The sequence below is a fragment of the Enhydra lutris genome, unplaced genomic scaffold (assembly GCF_002288905.1).
Source record: "Enhydra lutris kenyoni isolate GAN:26980312 unplaced genomic scaffold, ASM228890v2 scaffoldscaffold4, whole genome shotgun sequence".
NCBI classification, from domain to species: Eukaryota; Metazoa; Chordata; class Mammalia; order Carnivora; family Mustelidae; genus Enhydra; species Enhydra lutris.
This window is the reverse complement of record NW_019154088.1, coordinates 61,929,297-61,954,388: the sequence shown is the minus strand read 5'-3', so window position 1 is coordinate 61,954,388 and position 25,092 is coordinate 61,929,297. Positions and strand designations below refer to the sequence as shown.

At 37.7% G+C, this 25,092-nt stretch overlaps 1 protein-coding gene across 2 annotated transcripts in view; it reads right to left on the bottom strand.

The window, feature by feature from the left end:
• LOC111140696 (gephyrin-like) overlaps positions 1-25,092 on the bottom strand; it is a 349,666-nt gene that overhangs the window by 64,785 nt on the left and 259,789 nt on the right. For both annotated transcript variants that reach the window (XM_022492907.1, XM_022492906.1), the window contains exon 3: positions 3,069-3,126. In XM_022492907.1, the coding sequence (XP_022348615.1) occupies positions 3,069-3,126 (58 nt within the window). The remainder of the gene's footprint in view (positions 1-3,068; positions 3,127-25,092) is intronic.

Below are 25,092 nucleotides of genomic sequence, written 5' to 3'. Positions count from 1 at the left end.
TTAAGAAAAGCATTATAACCAAAACAGTATGGTGCTAGCAATGGAATAAATGGATCGATGAAACAAAAGTTCAGGAAAAGACAGACTTATGTATGTGTATGTGTGTATTCAGGCATATGAAAATTTAGTGTAAGATAAATGAGGCAATTCAAACCAGTGGGGGACAAATTGCTTTTTTCAAAAAATTGGGCTGGGAAAATAAAGATATCTTTGAAAAATATTTTGTAATTTTAGTCATCCCATATATAAAAACAAGTTTATCCCAATATAAATTATAGATAAGGAATTAATATTTAAATATTTCTATTTTAAATAAATACACCCAAGGTGGTAGTTTACCTGCCATTACGATGAGGAAAATAATTTGATTTCATATAGAAAAGTTGAAAATACACATTACTTAAAACTCGGGAATTCCTTTTCTCAGTATATACCTCAAAGAAACTCTTAAATAGAATGTTTTATAAGATTTTATACCATCATTTTTCATAATAGCTCCAAATGGAACTAAGGTAAAAGTCCATCAAGAGTAGGATGTCAGGGCACCTGGGTGGCTCAGTGGGTTAAGCCTCTGCCTTCGGCTCAGGTCATGATCTCAGGGTCCTGTGATCAAGCTCCGCATTGGGCTCTCTGTTCAGCAGGGAGCCTGCTTCCTCCTCCTCTCTCTCTGCCTGCCTCTCTGCCTACTTGTGATCTCTCTCTGTCAAATAAATATATAAAATCTTAAAAAAAAAAAAAAAAAAGAGTAGGATGTCTCACTAATTTGTGGCACAATGGAGTATTTTACAGCAAAAAATAAAAACAAAAACAAAAAAAGAACAAAACAACCTCCCCCAAAATCTTAGCTATAGATAATGCATATGAATATGATATAGATAATGAATATGACTAAATCCCACAGTGCTGAACCAAAGAACTAAGGCACAAGAGAATGTATACATTGTGATTCAATTCATATAAAATTCAAAGAGAAACACAAATTTTAATAGTAAGGGATGTGTATAAAAATAAAACTAAATAAAATGAATGTGAAATAATAAAAACTCGGGATATTGGGTGGAACAGATGGTCACGATTGGGCCAGGAATGCATTTGCACTTTATCCCTTAAACTTTTGGCCAAGCATCTACTATGTGGTGATTTATTATAATCAATCAGTAAATGCTTAATTCAAACCATGTATGAACTAAATAATAATTTCTGGTGCTAGAAATATTGTGAAGATCACCATACTTTGTAAAAATTGAATTATATTTTATTAATCAATCGTATTTTAATAATAAAAATACACATGCATATTTATTTATACATGGTATATTGTAGATGTATTTCAAATTTAAACTCCATTGTACTATTCAGATAATTTTAAATTACTCAGTTATTTACCAACTAAAGTGAACATTATAAACAGATGTTTCACATATCCTCCAATCAAAACAAAAAGATTATATCTGATTTCAGTTGAAAATGCTAATGGTGCCATCAAATAAATGTTGATGAAATATTGTATAACAGGTCTTCTTCCAATGCTTTTGAAACAAGAATCAATTTCATATTTTTTCCTCAGGCTTTAAACTCTCTAAAGCTATTTTAGATATAACACCAGTAATTAATTTTAAAAAATCATATAGTAATGTCATGCATGAGTCATGTTTTTTTGAAGGAATCTACTGAGGGATAACTCTTATAATTCTAGAATTTCAAAAACCACAATGAAAAATTACTTCTTTAGAGAAAAGTCATGACAAAAAATAGACAGTGTTTCTTCTAATTAATTAAATTAATAAAAATATATGAATCGTTTGGTTCTTGGATAGGTCAACAGTTTTGGTCTACTTTTATTACTTAATATAGCTTTTTTAGGTGATTCCATTAACTAGCACGGCCTCAGGTAGTTTTTGGATAAGGACAAATTCTAACATCAATTGAAAGATAAAATTATCTTTCTTCTGAGGTTCTGGATGATTTAACCAATGACTTAATGGGTATTTGGTTATCTGAGAGGGACCTCAAATAAGTTCAAAGCTTACCCTCTTTACTCTCAAACTTATTCCTTCTCTTTTATCTCCTCTTTAAGTTAATAGCAACACAAGCTGGACTGGACCTAAGGTTTCTCTAAACCAAAGTATTATATGAACTTATATCAAGTTGGAATGGGTCTTTTGACACTCCTGGTTTATTTTTTTCCTGCTAGAATATAATTATTGGATTAATTTCTGATTGGCTATATAGGACACCAGGCATATTGAAACTAATAGTGTATTACATAATAAAGACCAATGAAATTAACTTATTTGAAAATAATGTTAGCAAATGAAATTATTGACTAAAATTTGAATTTATTGAACTTGATTTTGGAAAGGCTGATTAAATCAGCTTGATGATTTGTTTGGATCTTTAAATGTCATTGTTAACAATTCAACTCAGTATTGTTATCCTTAACTATTGCTTTACAGTTGTTAAATTTTATTTATATAATAGATAATAGGTTCAGTTCTTATTAGATTGTAAATTGCTCTTGGGGAAGGGCCACATGATATGCCAGAAGACTAACAGTCCATAGGATTGAATAAAATGTTAAAAACAGAAAAATGCAGACTATGTAATTTTCAAAGAGTAAAGTCAAGTTTTCATTTAATGTATAAATTTTAAATTGCCAATTTGCAATTGCAAATACTATGTTTTCACTGGAACCAGAAAATATTTTCTAGAAGACTGGTATTTATAATTAGTGAAAGCTTACAGGGAAAATAAATTAAAACAAGATAGAAAGATAATCCATTATGCACACTAATGCCTATATATAATGTTTCTTATGTAGATTTTCAATGAATTTCACATGAAGTGTTCCTTTTTGATCTTCCAAAAAATTTTCATAGAGATGCACTGACAATGGTAATTAAAATCTGAGGAGGATTATTTTATGTTTTTTAACTCAAATAGGATAACTGTGACTTAAATGAAGTCCCACACCCAAAGATTAAATAGTGTAAAGGAAAAGCAATGCTTCCCCCACCTACCCGGCGAGATACTAAGTCTTCTAAGACATAAAAAATGGCATACTGTACCTTGATTTCTTCTATTTCATCTGGTACTATCTTGTATGCTGATATAGTCCCACCCAACCTGAAATTAGGAAAAGAAAATATTCTCAAAACCGTGGCGGTGTATATTTATGGACTATTTCTGCCATTAGCATCAGGATGCCACCAATAATTGCCCATTGTCCACCCCAATGACCATAGAGTAAAAACAACATTTTCATGCTTAAGTTTACCATATATTACTTAAAAAGAGGTGGATAATGAATGACTACCAAAAGAGGAAACATTAAGTTATATTTCTAACTACAAACTTCTCTTATATCATTTTATTATTAAAAAGCACTTTTAATAGTGCTTTTACTATTACACCACTTTTACTGATGGATTCTGTCACAAGTAAGATGCAGCAAGAATTAATAACAGACATGGTATTTGCCTTCTTGGTTTGCTTGTAACAGAATTTACTTTTTAGAGTAGTTTTGAATTTACAGAAAAATTGAGTATGAAGTAAAGAGATCTATTTTCCGGATGCTCCACCAATCTTCCTTCCAGATGTTATTAACATCTTATATCAGTGTTGTACATGAGCATGAGTCACAATTGATGAACTAAAAATGATTTTGTTTCTCTTCAAAAATAATTTAAACAAGCAGTTGAAGAGATATGTGTGTGTCCAGCATTGTCCAAGGAAAAGAGATGAATGCTTAAGGGTTACAACTTAATCCCTAAAATATGATGTTGCCTTGAGGCAGTGAGGTCATTACTGCCATGGTCACCTGTTTGAATTTTTTTTTTAAAGAAAATACCTAAGAATTATGTAACACTATTTGCCAGACATGTCATATATTATCTAATTTAATTCTTAACATCTGTTGCCATTGTAAAAATTGGGATTTGATACACAGAGTGATTCAGTAATTTTCACAAGTAATTGAAGGAAGGAACTGAAATGCACATTAAATGCAAAATATATACCAGATTAAAAGTACTTAGTGTAAAAAAGGCTAATTTAAAAGTACCAAACACATTCGAAAATAATATGGCGGATTTATTGCATCAAATTATATTTTTAAAATTAACTTCATCTGTTTCTTTTAGTTTTTAAAATGTGACTACAAAAAAATTTTAAATCAAACAGCTTGCATTTGTGACTAGTATCAAGTATCTATCAGATAGGTACTCTAAGCTCTTAAACACCAAGATTACCTACCTACCATTACTTAAATATAGTGCTTAAAAAGGAACTTTCTGACCACTTATTTGGCTTTATAAATACTTCAATATCAGAAAAGAGAATATCTGTCTAAGATAGTAGAGTGTAGAAGACCTTAGTTTAGTCTGGCCCGAGGAATGCACATAGATAGCTATCAAATCATTCTGAACACCTGCAAACTCAACCAGAGATCTAAAAATAGATCTTAAAAATAGAAAAGTGTATACGTTCTGCAAGGTAGGAGGTACAGAGAAGTGAATTCAAGCAGACTTATGGTAAGATAAACTGAGGGCTACCCTCCTTCTGGAGGGAGCCTCCAGAAGCTGGCACTATAAGTGATATAGCAGCAGAATGCAAAATCAGAACTTTCAGAAGTCTGCTCTGGTGAAGGATCTCCCTGCCTGAAAGGCACTCAGATGGCAAAATAGGGTGAAATCTGAGGTGGGATAGTGTGGTCTCAGGACCCTTGGGGTCACAGGAAGACAGTGGGGAGGGGGTGGTGCTTGGGTATGGAAGAGTTGCCAGACATTGGAGCAAGGGAGCCGGGTACACTCAGTGAGCCCAGGAGTGGACTCTCAGCTCAAGGGTGCCATATACCACAAACCATGGCAGAACCAGTGAGACATCCTACCCTGGGAGGAGCGCACCACAGGAGTCTGCTGGGTTTGGAGACTCCAAACAGGGTCACATGACTGAGACAGAAATGGTTGGTCATAGCCTGGGTGAGCACAGAATGCAGATGGGAGTCCAGGAAGACAAGAGTGACTGACTGCATTTACCCCAGGGTGCACTGAGAAGTGGTGCCCAGAGCTCTCAGCTCTGGAACTAGAGATTGGGAGGCCACCATTGTCATTCTCATTCTCTAAAGCTGTGCTGGAAAGCCTTCAGGGAAAAAAAGCCGCAAAAAGCAATCTGGAGCAGATGACTTAGCCTGGCTCCTGGCAAGGGTGGTACAATTCCACCCTGGGGTGTGGGGGGGGGCGCTAGAGGATCACCACAACAGGAACCTCCCTCAGAAGATCAGCAGGAAGATCCAGCCAAAACCAAGTTTACCCATCATTTAGAACTGCAAAACTCCAGTGCTAGGGGAATTTTTCATACAGAATTCATTATTGGTTTTTTTCTCGCCATGGTTCTTTGGTCTTTCAATTTTAATTTTTTCTTCTCTTTATTTATTGCTGGGCTGCAAAGTTGGTTCAAAATCCACAAAACAATCAATGTGATATACTACATAAATAAAAGAAAGGACAAGAACCATAGGATCCTCTCAATAGATGCAGAAAAAGCATTTGACAAAGTGCAGCAAAGTTTCCTGATTAAAACTCTTTACAAGGTAGAAATAGAAGGAATATACCTCGATAGCATAAAAGCCATATATGAAAAGCCAACAGTGAATATCATTCTCAATTGGGAAAAACAGAGCTTTACCCTAAGGTCAGGAACACAAGGATGTCCACTCTCACCACTGTTGTTCAACATAGCACTGGAAGTCCTAGCCTCAGCAATCAGACAACAAAAAGAAATAAAAAGCATCCAAATCAACAAAAAAGTCAAACACTGATTCTTTGTAGATGACATGATATTCTGTGTGGAAAACCCAAAAGACTCCACCCCAAAATTTCTAGAACTCATACAGGAATTCAGCAACATGGCAGGATATAAAATCAATGCACAGGAATCAATTGTATTTTATACACTAACAATGAGACAGAAGAAAGAGAAATTAAGGAGTCGATCCCATTTACAATTGCACCAAAAACCGTGAGATACCTAGGAATAAACCTAACCAAATAGGCAAAGGATCTATACTCAGAAAACTATTTCTTTCCTGGAATTGAGGAAAACACAAAGAAATGGAAAAATGTTCCATGCTCCTGGATTGGAAGAACAAATATCTTTAAAATGTCTATGCTACCTACCTATACATTCAATGCAATCCCTATCAAAACACCATCAGCTTTTCTCACAGAGCTGGAACAAATAATTCTGAAATTTGTATGGAACCAGAAAAGACCCCAAATAGCAAAGGAATGTTGAAAAAGAAAAGTTCCAAAGCTGGAAGCATCACAATACTGTACTTCATATGGTCACCTCAAAAGTTACTGAAAAATAAGCTGTTGAAACCAAGTATCTCATCCCAGATTTTAAAATAAAACAAACTGCTTGTTAACTTAAAAGAAAGAAAGAAAAGAGTATCACAAATAAGGCACATACATATTCTAGATACTTTGGGATATTTCTTGTCTTAAATATAAATTGATAAGTGACATGCTGGTTTCCATTATAAAACAACCTAATTCAGCCACATGAAGTTTATTAAAAACTGCACATTTAAACTCTTTAATATTATTATTTATCCTTGCTAATGGAAATAGTGTTCAAACCTTGATTTGAGAATTACTTCCTAGATTGAAAGTGCTGTGATTGAATGATGAAAACACTAATGGTATTTAACTTAATTCATATTATACAACATATACAAGTGATATAGTAAGTAAGACCATAGTAAGATAAACAGCAAGAGGGCTAGATGTTACTAAAATGAAAAACTATATAACTATCTGTAAGAGGTTTCAAGTAGGCATTTTCACTTTCAATTATTAAATTTTTAAATTAAAAGCTGATATTGTTGGGATATAAATAAGGAAATTAGAGCAAAAAACTAGTGAAAACTCAAGGACTTCAATTTTCCATCTTGCAAATAATGAGTTAATCATTTATTCTTTGAGTTTATGTTATGTAATAGATATAAACCAGGGAATAAGAATACAAAGAAATCATAGTCTTAAATGGAAGCAGACTGAGTAAACAAATACCTGTAACATAATGCATTAAGGTATCACATTAGAACTGGGCATAAGTTGAAAGTTTGAAATTATTTCACAATAAAGAGTATTTGAAAATTATCTATCATTATAAAATAAACTAGTAATAGGACAGCCTGTAACAACTATTAAATAAGTGACATGGTAGAGTACAGAAATAGTCTGTTTGTTAGTACAGTAATGATTCAAAGACGCAATTGTGATAATGTTTGACTTATGGAAGAAAAAATAAAAACAAAGTTGCTATGATAAACTTCAATTTTTTTTAAGATTTTATTTATTTATTTGAGAGAGAGAGAGAGAGAGAATGAGAGGGGAGAAGGTCAGAGGGAGAAGTAGACTCCCCATGGAGCTGGGAGCCCGATGTGCGACTCAATCCAGGGACTCCGGGATCATGGCCTGAGCTGAAGGCAGTCGCTTAACCAATTGAGCCACCCAGGCAGCCCCTAAACTTCAAATTTATTGCAATAAAAAATTCATTTTCTCTTGACTAATGCTGACTACTAGTGCCTGAAATATTGCCTTTCCTGAAATCCGAGCTGAGGGAAGGTAGATTTCCAGATTAGTATTCTTACGTCAACTTCAAGTCAATTATAATGGTTTTAACTGTTAAAAAGGTAGGTAAAGGGAGGAGGAATTAAGATGGTGGAGGAGGAGTGCCTGGGTGGCTCAGTTAAGGGTCTCTTTTCAGCTCAGGTCATGATTCTGGGTCCTGGGATCAAGCCTGGTGTTGCATCAGGCTCCCTGTTCAGTGGGGAGCCTGCTTCTCCCTCTCCCTCTGTCCTTCCCCTTCACTTGAGCTCTCTCTCTCTCTCTGTCATTCACACTCACTCTCTGTGTCTCTCTCTCTCAAATAAAGTTAAAAAAAAAAAAAAAGACCGTGGAGGAATAGGGAGACTCTAAACTTGACTTATCCCTTAAATACAACTACACAGTTACCAACTCATTCTGAACACCTGAGAAATCGACCGATTGATCACGTATGAGAAAGCAACTGCTACAAGTCTATAAGTAGAAAGGCGACCTCTGTTTGGGAGGTAGGAGGTAAGGAGACCTAGATCCAGTGTGATACAGCTAGGGTAAAGTAGCAAGATGGAAATCTGCTTAAGGAGTATCCCGCAAAGTACTACAAGTAGTGGAGTGCAAAATCAGAACTTGTAGAAGTCTGCTACAGTAGGGGACATGCCTGGCTTAAAGATGCTGAGGTGGCAAAATTCCAGGTACGAGGGCATGATCTCAGGATCCCCTGGGTTGAAGGAATGTGTGGCGCCTAAGTGTGGCACTGTTCCCAGGCAAAAGAGTATGGAAGTAGTCTGAGAATGGTGAGTTTATGTGGCAGCTTTCTGCTCTGTGTTGCCATAAACCATGAACTGCTGTGTGATTGTGCAATCACTCTCCTGGGGTGTAGTGGGCAAAAAGAACAAGCCTGGCAAGACCCTCCTTGGGAGGAATGGTGGGATCCTACCTCAAAAGCCCTTAAAATTTGTTGGAATTTTGAAACTCAGTTGCATGCCTGAGATAAAAGGCTCAGACACAGGCAGGGTGAACACAGAGTTCTGATAGAAACCGGGGAGACAAGAGTGATTGGATTTCTGTGAGGACTCACTGAAGAGTGGGTGATAGAAATTATCATCTTCAGGGCTAGACAGCAGGGTGACTGCCATACTCAACCTGCTGATCAGTGCTGAAAGCCTTCACAGAGTAAAACACTACCACCTAGTGGAGTTCAGAGCTGCCTACAGAAAGCCCTACACCCTGGAGGCACATTTTCACAAAATCAGGTCCACCTGATAATCAGCACAACAGGCCCTTCCTCTAGAAAACCAGCACAAACAACTAATCACACCAATTAACTGATCACAGAGGACTTTAGCTCTAGGGAAAAATGATATCCAGTATTCACTGTTTCTTTATTCTTTACTCTTTTATTTTTTTGTTATTTTCTTTTTTTTTTTCAATTTTTAATTCTAATTTTTATTTGTATATATAGTTAATACATATGTGTTCTTTTTCAGTCGCCTTTCAACATATTTTATATAGATATATGTATTTTTTTCTCCCTTATTTTGGGGATCTAGTTTCTTTTAATAATCAGATGAAAACACACCCAGGATCTAGTTTTGTTTTGTTGTTGTTTTTTCTTTCTTCTTTTCTTTTCTGGACAAAAATCTTGAGCTGGAGAAATTCACCCCAAAAGAAAGAACAGGAGGTAGTACTTACAATCAGGGATTTAATCAATATTGATATAAGTAAGATGTCTGAACTAGAATTTAAAACAATGATTCTAAAGATACTAGCTGGCCTGGGTGGGGGGGGGAATAGAAGACACTATAGCATCCCTTATCTTAGAGATAAAAGAACTAAACTCTAGCTAGGCTGAGATTAAAAAAAAAAAATGCTATAACTGAGATATAGTCCTGAATGGAGACCATATAAATGAAGATGAATGAAGCAGAAAAGCAAATCAGTGATGAAGAAGATAAAATTTTGGAAAACAATAATGCTGAAAAGAAGAGAGAAAGAAAACTATTAGATAACAAAGGCAGATTTAGGGGACTCAACAAAATCATAAAGCAAATAATATCCATACCATAGAAGTTCCAGAAAAAGAGCAGGAAAAGGGGCCAGAAGGTATATTTGCACAAATTATGGCCCTTTCTCTAATTTGAGGAAAGAAACAGGCACTCAAGTCCAAGAGGCACAGAGAACTCCCCTCAAAACCAACAAAAACATGGGGCACTAGGGTGGCTTAGTCGTTAAGTGTCTGTCTTTGGCTCAGTCTTGAATCCAGGGTCCTGGGCTCGAACCCCACATAGGGCTCCCTGCTCAGTGGAAAGCCTGCTTCTCCCTCTCCCACTCCCCTTGCTTGTGTTCCAAATGGCAAGGTTTCATTCATTTTGATGGCTAATATTCCAGTGTGTGTTTGTATGTGTATGTAACACATCTTTATCCATTGATCTGTTGGTGGACATCTGGGCTCTTTTCATGTTTTGGCTATTATGGACATTGCTGCTATAAACACTGAGGTGCAGGTGTGCCTTTGGATCACTATTTTTGCATCCTCTGGATAAATATCTACCATGGCAACTGCTGGGTTGTACTGCAGTTCTATTTTTAAATTTTTGAGAAACCTCCATACTGTTTTCCAGAGTAGCTGCACCAATTTGCATTCCCACCAATAGTGTAAGAGGGTTTCCCTTTTTCTGCATCCTTCTCAACATCTGTTGTTAATTGAATTGTTAATTTTATCCATTCTGACTGGTGTGAGTTGGTATCTCATTGTGGTTTTGATTTGTATTTCCCTGATGACAAGTGATGTTGAGCATTTTTTCATGTGTCTACCAGCCATTTGTATGTCTTCTTTGGAGAAATCTTTGCTCATGTCTTCTGCCCATTTCTTGACTGGATTATTTGTCCTCTGGATGTTCAGTTTAAAGAGTTCTTTATAGATTTGGATACTAGCCCTTTATCTGTTATGTCATTTGCAAATATCTTCTGCCATTCTGGAGGCTGCCTTTTAGTTGTGTTGTTTACTGTGCAAACCCTTTTTATTCTGATGAAGCCCCAATAGTTCATTTTTGCTCATGTTTCCCTTGCCTCAGCGAATTATTAAGACTTTCCATAAACATGATTTCCTGTTGACAAAAATTGGGATAGTACTTTAAAAATATCTTTTAAAGCTTTTTATTCCTTTCACTCACTAAATTTTTATACATTGTTCTACCTAAATGTCATATTAAGTGCTGGGACAGAGTGGAATAAAATCAGCAGACACGGTTTCTATTCTAATACAGAGCCAATTTGCTGCAATGTTTTTCAAACTCTTGACCAAATATGGAGGTGGCCTATAAACTTGTTAACAATTATTAAAATAAGAAATGTCTAGCAAGAAGTTTCTGTGGCCAAGGTAGTAGAGATTACTGCTTGTGTTCTCCTCCAGGATTTTGATGGATTCCTGTCTCATATTTAGGTATTTCATCCATTTTGAATTTATTTTTTATGTGATGTAAAAAGTGGTCCAGTTTCATTCTTCTGCATGCATGTGGCTGTACAGTTTTCCCAACAGTGTTTGTTGAAGAGACTCTTTTTTTTCCCACTGGCTATTCTTTCCTGCTTTGCTGCAGATTAGTTGGTGATAGGGTCAAGGGTCCATTTCTGGGCTCTCTATTCTGTTCCACGACCTGTGTGTGTCTGTTTTTGTGCCAATACCATATTGTCTTGATGACTACGGCTTTGTAAAAGAGCTTGAAGTCCGGAATTGTGATGCCGCCAGGTTTTGTTTTCTTTTTCAATTCCCTTGGCTATATGGGGTCTTTTCTGGTTCCATACAAATTTCAGGATTATTTGCTCCAACTCTGTAAAAAATGGTGTTATTTTGATATAGATTGCACAGAATGTGTAGATTGTTTTGGGTAGTATAGACATTTTAACAATATTTGTTCTCTCAGTCCATGAGCATGGAATGTTTTTCCATTTCTTTGTGTCTTCCTCATTTTATTTCATAAGTGTTCTATAGTTTTCAGACTACTGATCTTTTACCTCTGGTTAGGTTTATTCTGCTTAGGTTAGGTATCTTATAGTTTTGGGTGCAATTGTAAATGGGATTGACTCCTTAATTTCTCTTTCTTCTGTTTCATTGTTGGTATATACAAATGCAACAGACTTCTGTGCATTGATTTTATATCCTGCAACTTTGCTGAATTCCTGATCAGTTCTAGCAATTTTTTTGCTGGAGTCGTTTGGGTTTTCTATATAGAATATTAGGTCATCTGTGAAGAGTGAAAGTTTGAATTCTTTGTCGATTCTGGATGCCTTTTATTTCTTCTTCTTGTCTGATTGCTGAGGCTAGGACTTCTAGTACTTCGTTGAACAACAGGTGAGAGTGGACATACCTGTCATGTTCCTGACCTTAGGTAAAAAGCTCTCAGTTTTTCCCCATTGAAGATGGTATTAGTTGTGGGTCTTTCATCTATGGCTTTAATCATGTTGAGGTATATTCGTTCTAATCCCTACTTGGTTGAGGGCTGTTATCAAAAAGGATGTTGTATTCTGACAAACGCTTTTTCTACATCTACTGAGAGGATCATATGGTTCCTGTTCTATCTTTTATTAAGGTGGTATGTCAAGTTGACTGATTTGCAGATGTTGAACCACCCCTGCAGCCCAGAAATAAATCACTCTCGGTCATGGTGAATAATCCTTTTAATGTAATGTTAGACCCTATTAGTATCTTGGTGAGGATTTTTACATCCAGTTTCATCAGGGATATTGGTCTGTAATTCTTTTTGTGGGGGTCTTTGGTTTGGGGATCAAGGTAATGCTGGCCTCACAGAATGAGTTCAGAAGCTTTCCTTCCATTTCTATTTTTCGAAACCACTTCAGAGGAATAGGCATTAATTCTTCTTTAAATGTGTGGTAGAATTGCGCTGGGAGGCCATCTGACCCTAGACTCTGCTTTGTAGGGAGATTTTCAATTACCACTTCAATTTCTTTGCTGGTTATGGGTCTGTTCAGGTTTTCTTTTTCTACCTGTTTCAGTTTTGGTCGTTCACATATTTCTAAGAATGCATCCATTTCTTCCAGATTGCCTAATCTGTTGGCATATAATTGCTCATAATATTCTCTTATAATTCTTTCTATTTCTTTGGTGTTGGTTGTGATCTTTCCTCTTTCATTAATGATTTTATTTATTTGGGTCCTTTTTCTTTTTTCTTTCTTTCTTTTTTTTTTTTTTTTTTTTTTTTTGGTAAGTCTGGCTAGAGGTTTGTCGATCCTATTGTTTCAAAGAACCTGGTTTCACCGATCTGTTCTACAGTTTGTTTGATTTTGTATCATTGATTTCTACTTTAATCTTTATTATTTCTCTTTTCCTGCTGGGTTTTGGCTTTATTTGATGTTCTTTCTTCAGGTCCTTTAGGTGTAAGGTTAGGTTGTGTATTTGAGACTTTTCTTATTTCTTGAGGAAGGCCTATAATGTTATATACTTCCCTTTTAGGTCCACCTTTGCTGCATTCCAAATGTTTTGGACTATCATGTTTTCATTTTCATTTGCTTCCATGTATTTTTTTAATTCTTCTTTAGTTTCCTGGTTGACCCATTCATTCTTTAATAGGATGCTCTTTAACTTCCATATATTTGTGGTCCTTCCAAATTTCTTCTTGTAGCTGATGTTAACTTTCATAACACTGTGGCCTGAAAATATGCATGGTATGATCTTAATCTTTTTTGTGCTTGCTGAGGTCTAATTCGTAACCCAGTATGTGATCTATTCTGGAGGATGTTCCATGTGCACTCAAAAATAATGTGTGTTCTGTTGCTTTAGGATAAAATGTTCTGTGTATTTCTCTTAATTCAATCTGGTTTAGTGTGTCATTTCAAGCCCTTGTTTCCTTGTTGATCTTCTGCTTAGATGATCTTTCCATTGCTCTGAGTGGGGTGTTAAAGTCCCCTACTATTATTGCATCATTATCAATGAGATAAAGTCTGTTTTAATTGATTTATATATTTGGCTGCTCCCAAGGTAGGGACATAAATATTTACAATTGTTTGATATTCTTATTGGGTAGACCCTTTTATTATGATATAGTGTCCATCTTCATCTCTTATTACAGTCTTTGTTTTAAAATCTAGTTTGTCTCTGATGAGCCCTGACGGTTATATGCAACTGACGAATTATTAAACACTACATCTGAAACTAATGATGTATTATGTTGGCTAATTGAATTTAAATTTTAAAAATCTAGTATGTCTCATAGAAGGATGGCTAATCCAGCTTTCTTTTGATGTCCACTAGCATGACAAATGGTTATCCACCCCCTCACTTTCAATCTGGAGGTGTCTTTGGGTGTAAAATGAGTCTCTCATACTATGTAAAATGAGTATGCTTGAAAGCAGCATATCAATGGGTCTTGTTTTTGTATCCATTCTGATAACCTGTGTATTTTGATTGGAACAGTTAGTTCATTTACATTCAGAGTAATTGCTGAAAAATATGAATTTAGTGCCATTGAATTACCTGTAAAGTCACTGTTCCTGTAGATAGTCCCTATTCCTTTCTGGTCTTTGTTATTTAAAGTCCCCTTTAATACTTCTTGCAGGGCTGGCTTAAGTGTTTACAAATTCCTTTAGTTTTGTTTGTCCTAGAAACTTATTAGCTCTCCTTTTTTCTGAACAATAGCCTTGCTGGATAAAGTATTCTTGGCAGCATATTTTTCTCATTTAGCATGTTGAATATATCATGCCAGTCCCTTCTGGCTGCCAGGTCTCTCTGGATAGGTCTGCTGCCAGCCTTATGTGTCTACCACTGTAGGTTAAAAACCTTTTCTCCTGAGCTCCTTTCAGAATTCTCTCTTTATATTTGTATTTTGCAAGTTTCACTATGATATGTTATGGTGTTGACCTGTTTTTGTTGGTTTTGAGGGGAGTTTTCTGTGCCTCTTGGACTTGAGTGCCTGTTTCTTTCCCCAGAATGGGGAAAGAGCCATAATTTGTGCAAATATACCTTCTGCACCCTTTAGTTGCTCTTCCTCTGGAACTCCTATGATACAGATATTATTTTGCTTTATTGATTCACTGAGTTCCCGAAGTCTGCCTTTTTTAATCCAATAGTTTTCTTTCCCTCTTCTTTTCAGTTTTATTTTCCAAAATTTTACTTTCTTTATCACCTCACTTTTCTGCTTCTTCAATCCTCATAGTAATTATATCCTGTTTTGCAAATCAGATATAGAGTTTTTTCATTTTAGCCTTACTAGTTATTAGGCCTTTTATAAGGGTTTCCCTGGTGTCTTCTATGATTTTTTAAAAGCCAGGTAGTAGTCTTATTACTGTTGATCTTTTTTTTTTTTTTTTTAGCTATATTGCTTATATCAGCTTCTGTCTGTGATATCTTCCTGATCTTTCCTTTGGGGAGAAATTCTCCATCCTGTCATCTTAGCTACGTTTCTATATTTTGTGTGTTATGAAAGGTTGTTATGTTTCTTGCACCTCAGAATACTACTACATTAAAAAGAGGTCACACACTGTTCAGGGCCTAGCACTTCAGGAAGTGTTTCTGGTATATACTCTGTGCACACTGCTGTTGCAATTTGGCTGCTCTGTCCCACTGGTTAGTGCTCTGCAGAGTTCCTCCTTGCTTCCAAGGGGGAGTGCTTTGACTCTTATCTAGGTATGCTATGATTTGTTTGTTGAAAAATGCCCAGGAAAAAAAAAAGAATAATTAAAAAAAAAAAAAAAACCCAAAACAAAAAAGCCTGCTCCAAAAGGAAGAGAAAAACGAACCCAAAAAGCCAAACAGACAATATAACAAAACTATAACCCTGATACCAAAGAAAAAAAATGGGATGGGGGGGGGGGGGGGGGAATTAAAAGAAAAACAAATCTGATCCAAAAAAGAAAGAGAGTGGGAGAGAGAAAGAAAAGGAAATAAAAAAAACTAACAAAAACTGTAAGCCTGATTCTAAAGGAGAGAGGGTGAGAAGAAAGAAAAAGGAAGAAAAAAATACTCCCTGGTCCTATTTCTACCAGAACTGAAAGGGATGATTTGAAGTACAGAATAATCAGTAGAGTTGCCCCATGGGGCACACTGACTGTTTTGCTTTTCTGGGGAGATGCCACCTTTGCTGGCTCATGGTCAAACCCACGCCAGTAAACAAAACAAAACAAACAAAACAGAACAGAACAAAACAAAAACGAAAACATGCCAAGCACAGGGATGGGGGAGGGCAATGTAAGTAGCTTCCACCCCCACTGGAGGATGCTCTGTTCCTCTTTCATGGTGTCAACATGGAACACAAATGGTGACACCCCACTCTCTCCTCACTGGACAGGGGATATCCCACTACCAGCTGTTCAGCAAGCACTCACAGAAATATGAGGGCTTTCAGTGCACCCTGCACCCAGCTCTCTTGCATTTATCTCTGGTCCAGCTGGGATTCGAACCTCCAAATCTGAAAGGAGATGACACCACTTTCATATGCTCCCTCCTCTGATTACTGGCTTGCTGTACTCTGACCAATGCCCATTATCCTAGGAATGTAATATCGCACCTGCACTGTGAAGACTCAAGGCTAAGCAACCATGAAAAAACAGTACCCAGATTATCCCCCACTCTGTGCATCCTTAGTCTTTTGCCAATGAAAGGCCATGTGTTGGCATCACCAGGGTCTTTTGAACTTGGAAATGGAATATATCACATACTCTTAAAGAATTATTATAACATTACGTTAGTCACCATATAACACATAATTAGTTTTTAATGTAATATTCCATGATTAATGGCTTGTGCATAATAACCAGTGCTCCAAGCAACATGAGCCCTCCTTAATACCCGACACTGGGCCAACTGATCCACTCAGCACCCTCCCTTCTTAAAACCACAGTTTGTTTCTCAAAGTCCATACTCTTTCATGGTTTGTCTGCCCCTCTGATTTCCACCACCTTCATTTTCGTCTTCTTTCTCTTAATGACCCCAATGCCATTCTCCCATTCTGTGGGTTGCCTCTTTGTCTTGTTGACTGTTTCCTTTGCTGTGCAGAAGCTTTTTAACTTGACGAAGCCCCCAAAGTTCATTTTTGCTTTTGTTTCCCTTGCCTTTGGAGACATGTCTTGAAAGAAGTTGCTGTGGCCGATGTCAAAGAGGTTATTGCCTATGTTCTCCTCTAGGATTTTGATGGGTTCCTGTCTCACATTGAGGTCTTTCATCCATTTAGGGTATATCTTTGTGTATGGTGTAAGAGAATGGTTGAGTTTCATTCTTCTGTATATAGCGGTCCAATTTTCCCAGCAGCATTTATTGAAGAGACTGTCTTTTTTGCATTGGATATTTTTTCCTGCTTCATCGAAGATTCTTTGACCAAAGAGTTGTGGGTCCATATCTGGGCTCTCCATTCTGTTCTGTTGGTCTGTGTGTCTGTTTTTGTGCTGGTACCATGCTGTCCTGGAGATAACAGCCTCGTAATATAGCTTGAAATGAGGCAACATGATGCTCCCAGCCTTTCTTTTTCTTTTTCAACATTTCCTTGGCAATTTTGGGTCTTTTCTGCTTCCATACAAATTTTAGGATGGTCTGTTCCAGCACTTTGAAAAATGCCTTTGGTATTTTGATCGGGATGGCGTTCAAAGTGTAGATTGCTCTGGGCAGTGTAGACATTTTAACAATGTTTATTTTTTCCGATCCATGAGCATGGAATGTTTTTCCATCTCATTGTGTCTTCTTCAGTTTCTTTCTTGAGTGTTCTGTAGTTCCTAGAGCATAGATCCTTTACCTCTCTGGTTAGATTTATTCAAAGGCATCCTATGTTTTTTGGTGGTATTGTAAATGGAATCGATTCTCCAATTTCTCTTTTTACAGCTTAATTGTTACTGAGTAAGAAAGCAGCTGATTTCTGTGCACTGATTTTGTATCCTGACACATTACTGAACTGCTGCATGAGTACTACTAATTCTGGGGGTAGAGTCTTGTGGGTTTTCAACATAAAGTATCATGCCATCTGCGAGGAGAGAGAGTTTGACTTCTTCTTTGCCAGTTTGAATAATTTTTATTTCTTTTTGTTGTCTGATTGCTGTTGCTAGGACTTCTAGCACTATGTTGAAAAACAGTAGTGGGAGTGGGCATCCTTGTCGTGTTCCTGATCCTAAGGGAAAGGTTCTTAGCTTTCTCCCATTGACAAGGACATTCGCTGTGGGCTTTTCATAGATGGATTTTATGAAATCGAGGACTGTTCTATCTCTGTACTCTCAAGAGTTTTAATCAGGAAAGGATACTGTATTTTGTCAGATGCTTTTTCTGCATCAGTTGAGAGGATCATATGGTTCCTGCCTCTCCTCTTATTAATGTGTTCTATCACACTGATTGATTTGAATATGTTGAACCACCCTTGCAACCCAGGGATAAATCCTACCTGGTCATGGTGGATAATCTTTTCAGTGTACTGTTGGATCCTATTAGCTAGGATCTTGTTGAGAATTTTGGCATCTGTATTCATCAGGGATATTGGTCTCAAATTCTCCTTTTTGGTGGGGGCCTTTGCTTGGTTTGGGGATCAAGGGAATGCTGGCCTCATAGAATGAGCCTGGAAGTTTTCCTTCTGTTCCTATTTTTTGAAACAGCTTCAGAAGAATAGGTATTATTTCTTCCTTGGATGTTTGGTAGCATTCCCCAAGGAATCCATCAGGTCCTGGACTCTTGTTTTTGGGGAGTTTTTGATCACTGTTTCAATCTCATTACTAGGTATTGGTCTATTCAGGTTGTCAGTTTCTTCCTGTTTTAGTCTTGGAAATTTACAGGTTTCCAGGAATTCATCCATTTCTTCCAGGTTGCTTAACTTACTGGCATACAGCTGTTGATGACAATTTCTGATGACTGTTTCTATTTCCTTGGTGTTAGTCGTGATCTCCCCCTTTTCATTCATAATTTTATTAGTTTCGGTCCTTTCTCTTTTCCTCTGAATAAGTCCGGCCAGTGGTTTATCCAGATATCTTACTAATTCTTTCAAAGAACAAGCTTCTAGTTTCATTGATCTGCTCTACTGTATTTCTGGTTTCTAACTGATTGATCCCTGCTCTAATCTTAATTATTTCCCTTCTTGTCTGTGGGTTAGGCTTAATTTGTTGTTGATCCTCCAGTTCTTTAAGGTGTAAAGAGAGTTTGTGTATTCGGGATTTTTCTGGTTTTGTTTGTTTGTTTGTTTGTTTGTTTTGAGTGAGGCTAGAATGGCTACGTATTTCCCCCTTAGGACTGCCTTTGCCATGTCCCAGAGGTTTTGGACCGATGTGTTTTTGTTCTCATTGGATTCCACAAATTGTTTAAGCTCTTTTTTGATTTCCTGGTTGACCCAAACATTCTTGAGCAGGATGGTCTTTAGCTTCCAAGTGTTTGGATTTCTTCCAAACCTGTTCTTGTGACTGAGTTCCAATTTCAAAGCATTGTGGTCTGAGAATAGGCAGGAATAATCTCAGTCTTTTGGTATCAGGTGAGACCTGATTGGTGACCCAGTATGTGGTCTCTTCTGGAGAAAGTTCCACGTGAGCTCAAGAAGAATGAGTATTCTGTGGTTTTAAGGCGGAATGTTCTGGATATAACAACGAGGTCCATCTGGTCCAATGTGTCATTCAAAGCTCTTGTTTCTTTGTTGATTTTCTACTTAGATGATCTGTATATTGCTGAGAGTGGAGTGCTAAGGTCCCCTATAATTACCGCATTCTTATCAATATGTCTCTTTATTTTGATTAAAAGTTGGGTTATATAGTTGGCTGCTCCCATGTTGGGGACATAGATATTTACAATCATTAGATCTTCTTGTTGGATAGAACCTTCAGACATTTCTGCAAAGAAGACATCCAGATGGCCAACAGACACACGAAAAAGTGCTCCGCATCACTCGGCATTAGGGAAATACAAATCAAAACCACAATGAGATACCACCTCACACCTCTCAGAATGGCTAAAATTAACAAGTCAGGAAATGACAGATGCTGGCGAGGATGCGGAGAAGGGGGAACCCTCCTACACTGTTGGTGGGAATGCAAGCTGGTGCAAGCACTCTGGAAAACAGCGTGGAGGTTCCTCAAAAAGTTGAAGATAAAGCTACCCTACGACCCAGCAATTGCACTACTGGGTATTTGCCCTAAAGATACAAACGTATGTGATCCGAAGGGGCATGTGCACCCGAATGTTTATAGCAGCAGTGTCCACAATAACCAAACTATGGAAAGAACCTAGATGTCCATCAACAGATGAATGGATAAAGATGATGTGGTATATATATACAATGGAATACATGCAGCCATCAAAAGAATGAAATCTTGCCAATTGCGATGACGTGGATGGAACTAGAGGGTATTATGCCTAGCGAAATAAGTCAATCAGAGAAAGACAACTATCATATGATCTCCCTGATATGACGAAGTGGAGATGCATGTGGGGGGTTTCGGGGGTAGGAAAAGAATAAATGCAACAAGATGGGATCGGGAGGGAGACAAACCCTAAGAGAGTCTTAATCTCACAAAACAAACTGAGGGTTGCCAGTGTGGGGGGGTGGGTTAAGGAGAGGGTGGTGGGGTTATGGACACTGGGGACGGTATGTGCTATGGTGAGTGCTGTGAAGTGTGTAAACCTGGCGATTCACAGACCTGTACCACTGGGGCTAATAATACATTATATGTTTATTAAAAAATTTTAAAAATTATTTAAAAAAAAGAATGATATAGTGTCCTTCTGTATCTCTGACTACAGTCTTTAGCTTAAAATCTAATTTGACTGAGAGGAGAATTGCTACCCCAGCTTTCTTTATGGTCCATTGGCATGAAAGATGGTTCTCCATCCCTTCACTTGCAGGCTGGATGTATCTTTAGGTTCAAAATGAGTCTATTTTTAGACAACATATGGATGTGTCCTGTCTTTTTATCCAATCTGCAGCCCTGTGCTCTTTTATACAAGTGTTCAGTCCGTTCATGTTGAGAGTGATTTTTTTTTTTAAGGCTTTATTTGAGAGAGAGAGACAGAGAGAGGGGGAACATAGCAGGGAGAGTGGGAGAGGGAGAGCCAGGCTCCCCGATGAGCAGGGAGCCCGATGTGGGGCTTTATCTGAGGACCCTGGGATCTTGACCTGAGCCAAAGGCAGACACTTAATGACTGAGACACCCAGGCACCCCTAGAGTGATTATTGAAAGATATGATTTTATCATCGTCATGTTGCCGTGACAGCTATGTTTCTACAGATAGTCTCTGTAAGTTTCTGCTCTATATCACTCTTGGGGTCTCTTTCCTTTTATAGAACCCCCCTTATTATGTCTTGCAGGGCTGGCTTGGTGGTCACAAATTCTTTCATTTTCTGCCACTCCTGGAAGCTCTCTATCTTTCCATCCATACAGAATGGCAGCCTTCCTGGATAGCGTATCCTTGGCTGCATGTTCTTCTCATTTCATACCCTGAATATGTCTTGCCAGTCTTTTCTGGCTTGCCATGTCTCTGTGGACAGGTCTGACATTATTCTGATACTCTATACTTAAGAAAGCTCTTCCTCCTTGCTGCTTTCAAAATTGTTTCCTTGGATCTAAGATTTGTGAATTGTACTATTAAATGTCACGGCGTTGGTCTGTTCTCATTGATCTTGGGAGGAGTTCCTGTGCCTCTACGACAGGACTGTTTGTTTCCTTACCAAGATTAGGGATGTTTTTAGCTAGGATTTACTCAACTGTATCTTCTAGTCCTCTCTCTCTCTCTTCACCCCTCAGGGATCCCAGTCATTCTGACATTGGAACGTTTCATGGCATCATTTATTTCTCTAATTCTGTTTTCATGGATTTTAAGCTGTTTGTTCCAGGCCTCCTCCTGATCCCTCTTTTCCATCAGTTTGTCTTCTAGATCACCAATTCGGTCTTCTGCCTCATTTACCTTAGCTGTTAGAGTTATCTAGATTAGACTGGATCTCATCGATAGTGCTTTTTTCAGTTCTGTCAGATTAGCTCTCACTTCTTCCCTTTTCGTATCTATGTTTCCATTTATGGTTTCCTCCAACCTAGCTATTGTTTGCATATCTGTTACCTTGAAGTCTATTTCTGACATCCTGCTTATATCCCTATTTATTAGTTCTGTGGCAGATGTCACAGTCTCTGAATTTTCCTCTGTTGGGGGTCCTCCTCCTAGTCATTCTGGTGAGAGACGGTTGGGGGAATGTCCGCAGTCCAAAGTATTGATCACAACCTAAGCATGATGTACCTGTTTTATAGGGACCTTAGGGCTGTCGGTCTCTTGTTCTTCCAGTCTGTCTTCTGGGGGAGGGGCCTCCTGCACTGTTACTGAGGCAAACCTGTTTGGGCAGAGTTGCCCTGCCCTCTCAGTGGGTGGTTGGGCTCAGTGAAAACCGTTTTTGGGGGGCTTTTTTTCTCTGGCGACTTTCCTTGGCAGCTTTCTCCATCTCTTTCGAGAGTCAGAGCAGAAGTGATTATATCCAAACCTCTGTCTCAGAACAGAGATCGCAGTCTGCTCTCCACTGAGCACTCCAGGCCACACTATTTCCATTTCTGTCTGTGCTACTAAAAACTGCAGCATCCTGGGTTGTGCACCCCACAGCTGCACTCCCAGCCTCACTTCCAGGAACAGGCACCTCTCTGCCCTTAGTGCTTCTAAAACAGCCAGCCACCCCCAGTTCACGCGCATGTCCCCGAAGCTCCAGGTTTTAGTCTGGGGGGCTATCCTAAAGTCCTTTTCCTGCCACTTCCTGTCTGTGAGTGTGTGCCCAGTCCCCAGCATGGGAGTATTTTGCACTCCAGGGACATATAATCCTGGAGGCGCCCTGCTTCATACCTCAAAACCAACGACCAAGATACTCTTTTTGTAGAGATCCAGATATATCTTACATCTTACCATCAAAATCATCTGGTAGATATCCAGCTCAATTCAGCAGACTGGCTTAAATAGGGTCCCCTACTCTTCCACCATCGTTTCTGTTCTAAAATTAGATTGCACACTTTAAACTTACATGATGTTATATGTCAATTCCAACACAATCAATCAACAAAAATAAATTAAAAGGAAGGAGGTACTGACAAACTACAACATGGGTGAACCTTGAAAACTTTAAGCCAAGGGAGAGGAGCCAGATGCAAAACACCTCCTATCATGAGATTCATTCGTAGGGAATTCCCATGAAAGTCAAACCTATAGATACCCAAGGTAGATTTCCTGAGGCTGGAGGTAGAAATGGGCTTTGGCAACTTCTTTAAAGTTAGATTTAATTCTTGTTCACAAAAAACTTGTATATGAATGTTGGTAACAGTTTTATTCATAATCTTTTTAAACAAGAAATATTTCACATAAATACATGGGTTTCAGATTTTCGTTTTAAAAACTGCTAAACCCCCAAGCCCTAAAATATCTGGCAACATAGGTCCCATCTTAGAACAGAGCAACATGAGCATGATTATGAATAGTAACTTCTCTATGTTTAGGGCATGCCACAGTTCTGCCCTTGCCTCTTACAGTCAATGCATTGCCATCTAGCCCATTTCACTTTTGTATGTCATTTGCCTGGTCTTTTATGGCAGAACTGTCAAAAATTTGTGTGTCTCCTACCACAGTGTTGAATTTATTGCTGGACAGTGGCTGCATCATTGCAGACTACAGTTTTCAGTTACCTGGATCCAGATGTGGCCATATGACTAGTTCTTACTAACTGAATGTCATCAGACTGATCTTTCTGGTTTTTAGGATAGGGAAACAAAGGTCTCCAAGGTCTTTCATTTGGAAACAAAGGTCTCCCAAGTTCTTAAGGGATGATGAAGCCGTAAAGATATAGAAGAAGGATCTGCCCCAGGCATACAGAACTATTCACAATGGACTATTACATAAAAAGTAAATAAAACTTCTCTTGGGTTAAATCACTGAAATTCTGGGTTTGTTTGAATAGTACCTAATTTTACTAGCTGCATGTGGTTATTCAAATTTATTAAAATAATTTTTTGCTTCTCAGTTATATTAATCCATTTAAGTGCTCAACAACCAAATAAAGTTAGTGCCAACAGTACTGGACAATAAAGATGGAATAGTCCCATCTTCATGGAAACTTATATTGCACAGAGCCACTCTAATATACTTCTATAGGCACCTGAGTTTGTGACTACTGATTTAGTACCTGAAGGAAAAGAAGACACACTTACTTGTCAATTGAATGTAAAATTATTCAGGATGTTTAATGAAAGTGTTATTATCATTAAACGGTAGTTATAGGTTAAGAAATATTTTGACAAATATCATCTAATTTGGATCTCCAAAACCAACTTTTTTAGATTGGCAAGCATAAATTTCATCTCTTTCATTCATTGGAGCATTTTCCATCAGTAGGGGTCATTGTACAGGTAAAATTTAATATAATATATACTGAACATAAAAATATCAAAGAAAATATTACTGAGACAAACAGAATATCCAAACAAATAAGGGTAGAAAAGATAGTATCTTTCTAACAATTCTTATTTGTTCCCATTTTAATAAATACTAATGATTTTCATAATTTCTTGTTATAAAAAATTTCAGAGTAGAAATAAAATTTTAAGATTCCCTTTTAGATCAATTTTGGCATCTTAAAATCAAGACATACTGTGGTGTGTTTTGTGTTTTTTTGTTTTTTGTTTTTTTTTTTAAATATGAAGAAGCCTGGTTTTATTTTTTTTTTAAGATTTTACTTATTCATTTGACAGAGATCACAAGTAGGCAGAGAGGCAGGCAGAGAGAGAGGAGGAAGCAGACTCCCCACTGAGCAGAGAGCCCAATGCGGGGCTTGATCCCAGGACCCTGGGACCACGACCTAAGCTGAAGGCAGAGGCTTTAACCCACTGAGCCACCCAGGTGCCCCAAAACATACTGTGGTTTTTAAGGGAAAATGCATTTTTATCAGCAATCTTTTTCAACAGGTAAATAAATGGGTGTTGACTTTCTCATAAAAGATAAACTATTTGATTTCCCGATAATTAAAAATGCAACTTATTAGGCTTTGAAATTCTCAAATAATGTCATTGTTTGGCCTTTCATGTCAAAAGCACTTTGGAGTTCTCATGCTTTCTGAATGTTTGCTTCTGTTTGAAGCTGCCTTGGCCCCTCAGCCCACCTAAGTATTCTTTAAGCTTTAGCAAACTTAGCCCCTAACTAAACCTTTCTCTGTATAGCTATACATCAAACATTCTTTCTTAGAAGGAACAAAGCCTTCATGTCAGCAGGCTCTCTGGCACCACCTTGGGCACCAAGGAACCAGACCCTCTTGCACACACACCCCCCTTCACACCTCCTACTCCCCACTGCCTGGACACCAAGGAAGCAGACCCCTTGCTCAACCTTCAAGCAACATGATAATGTCTGTAGCCTGATCATCAGTCTGCACAAGATCAAGAAATGTTACAGACCATACACTACCTTAATTAATTAACCTCCCTAAGTGCCTTTAAAAATCTCTGAGCCAGGCAGAATCCTCCTAATTGACTTTGTACAAGAGTCTGCCTTCTGTCCCAGGTGGTCAGC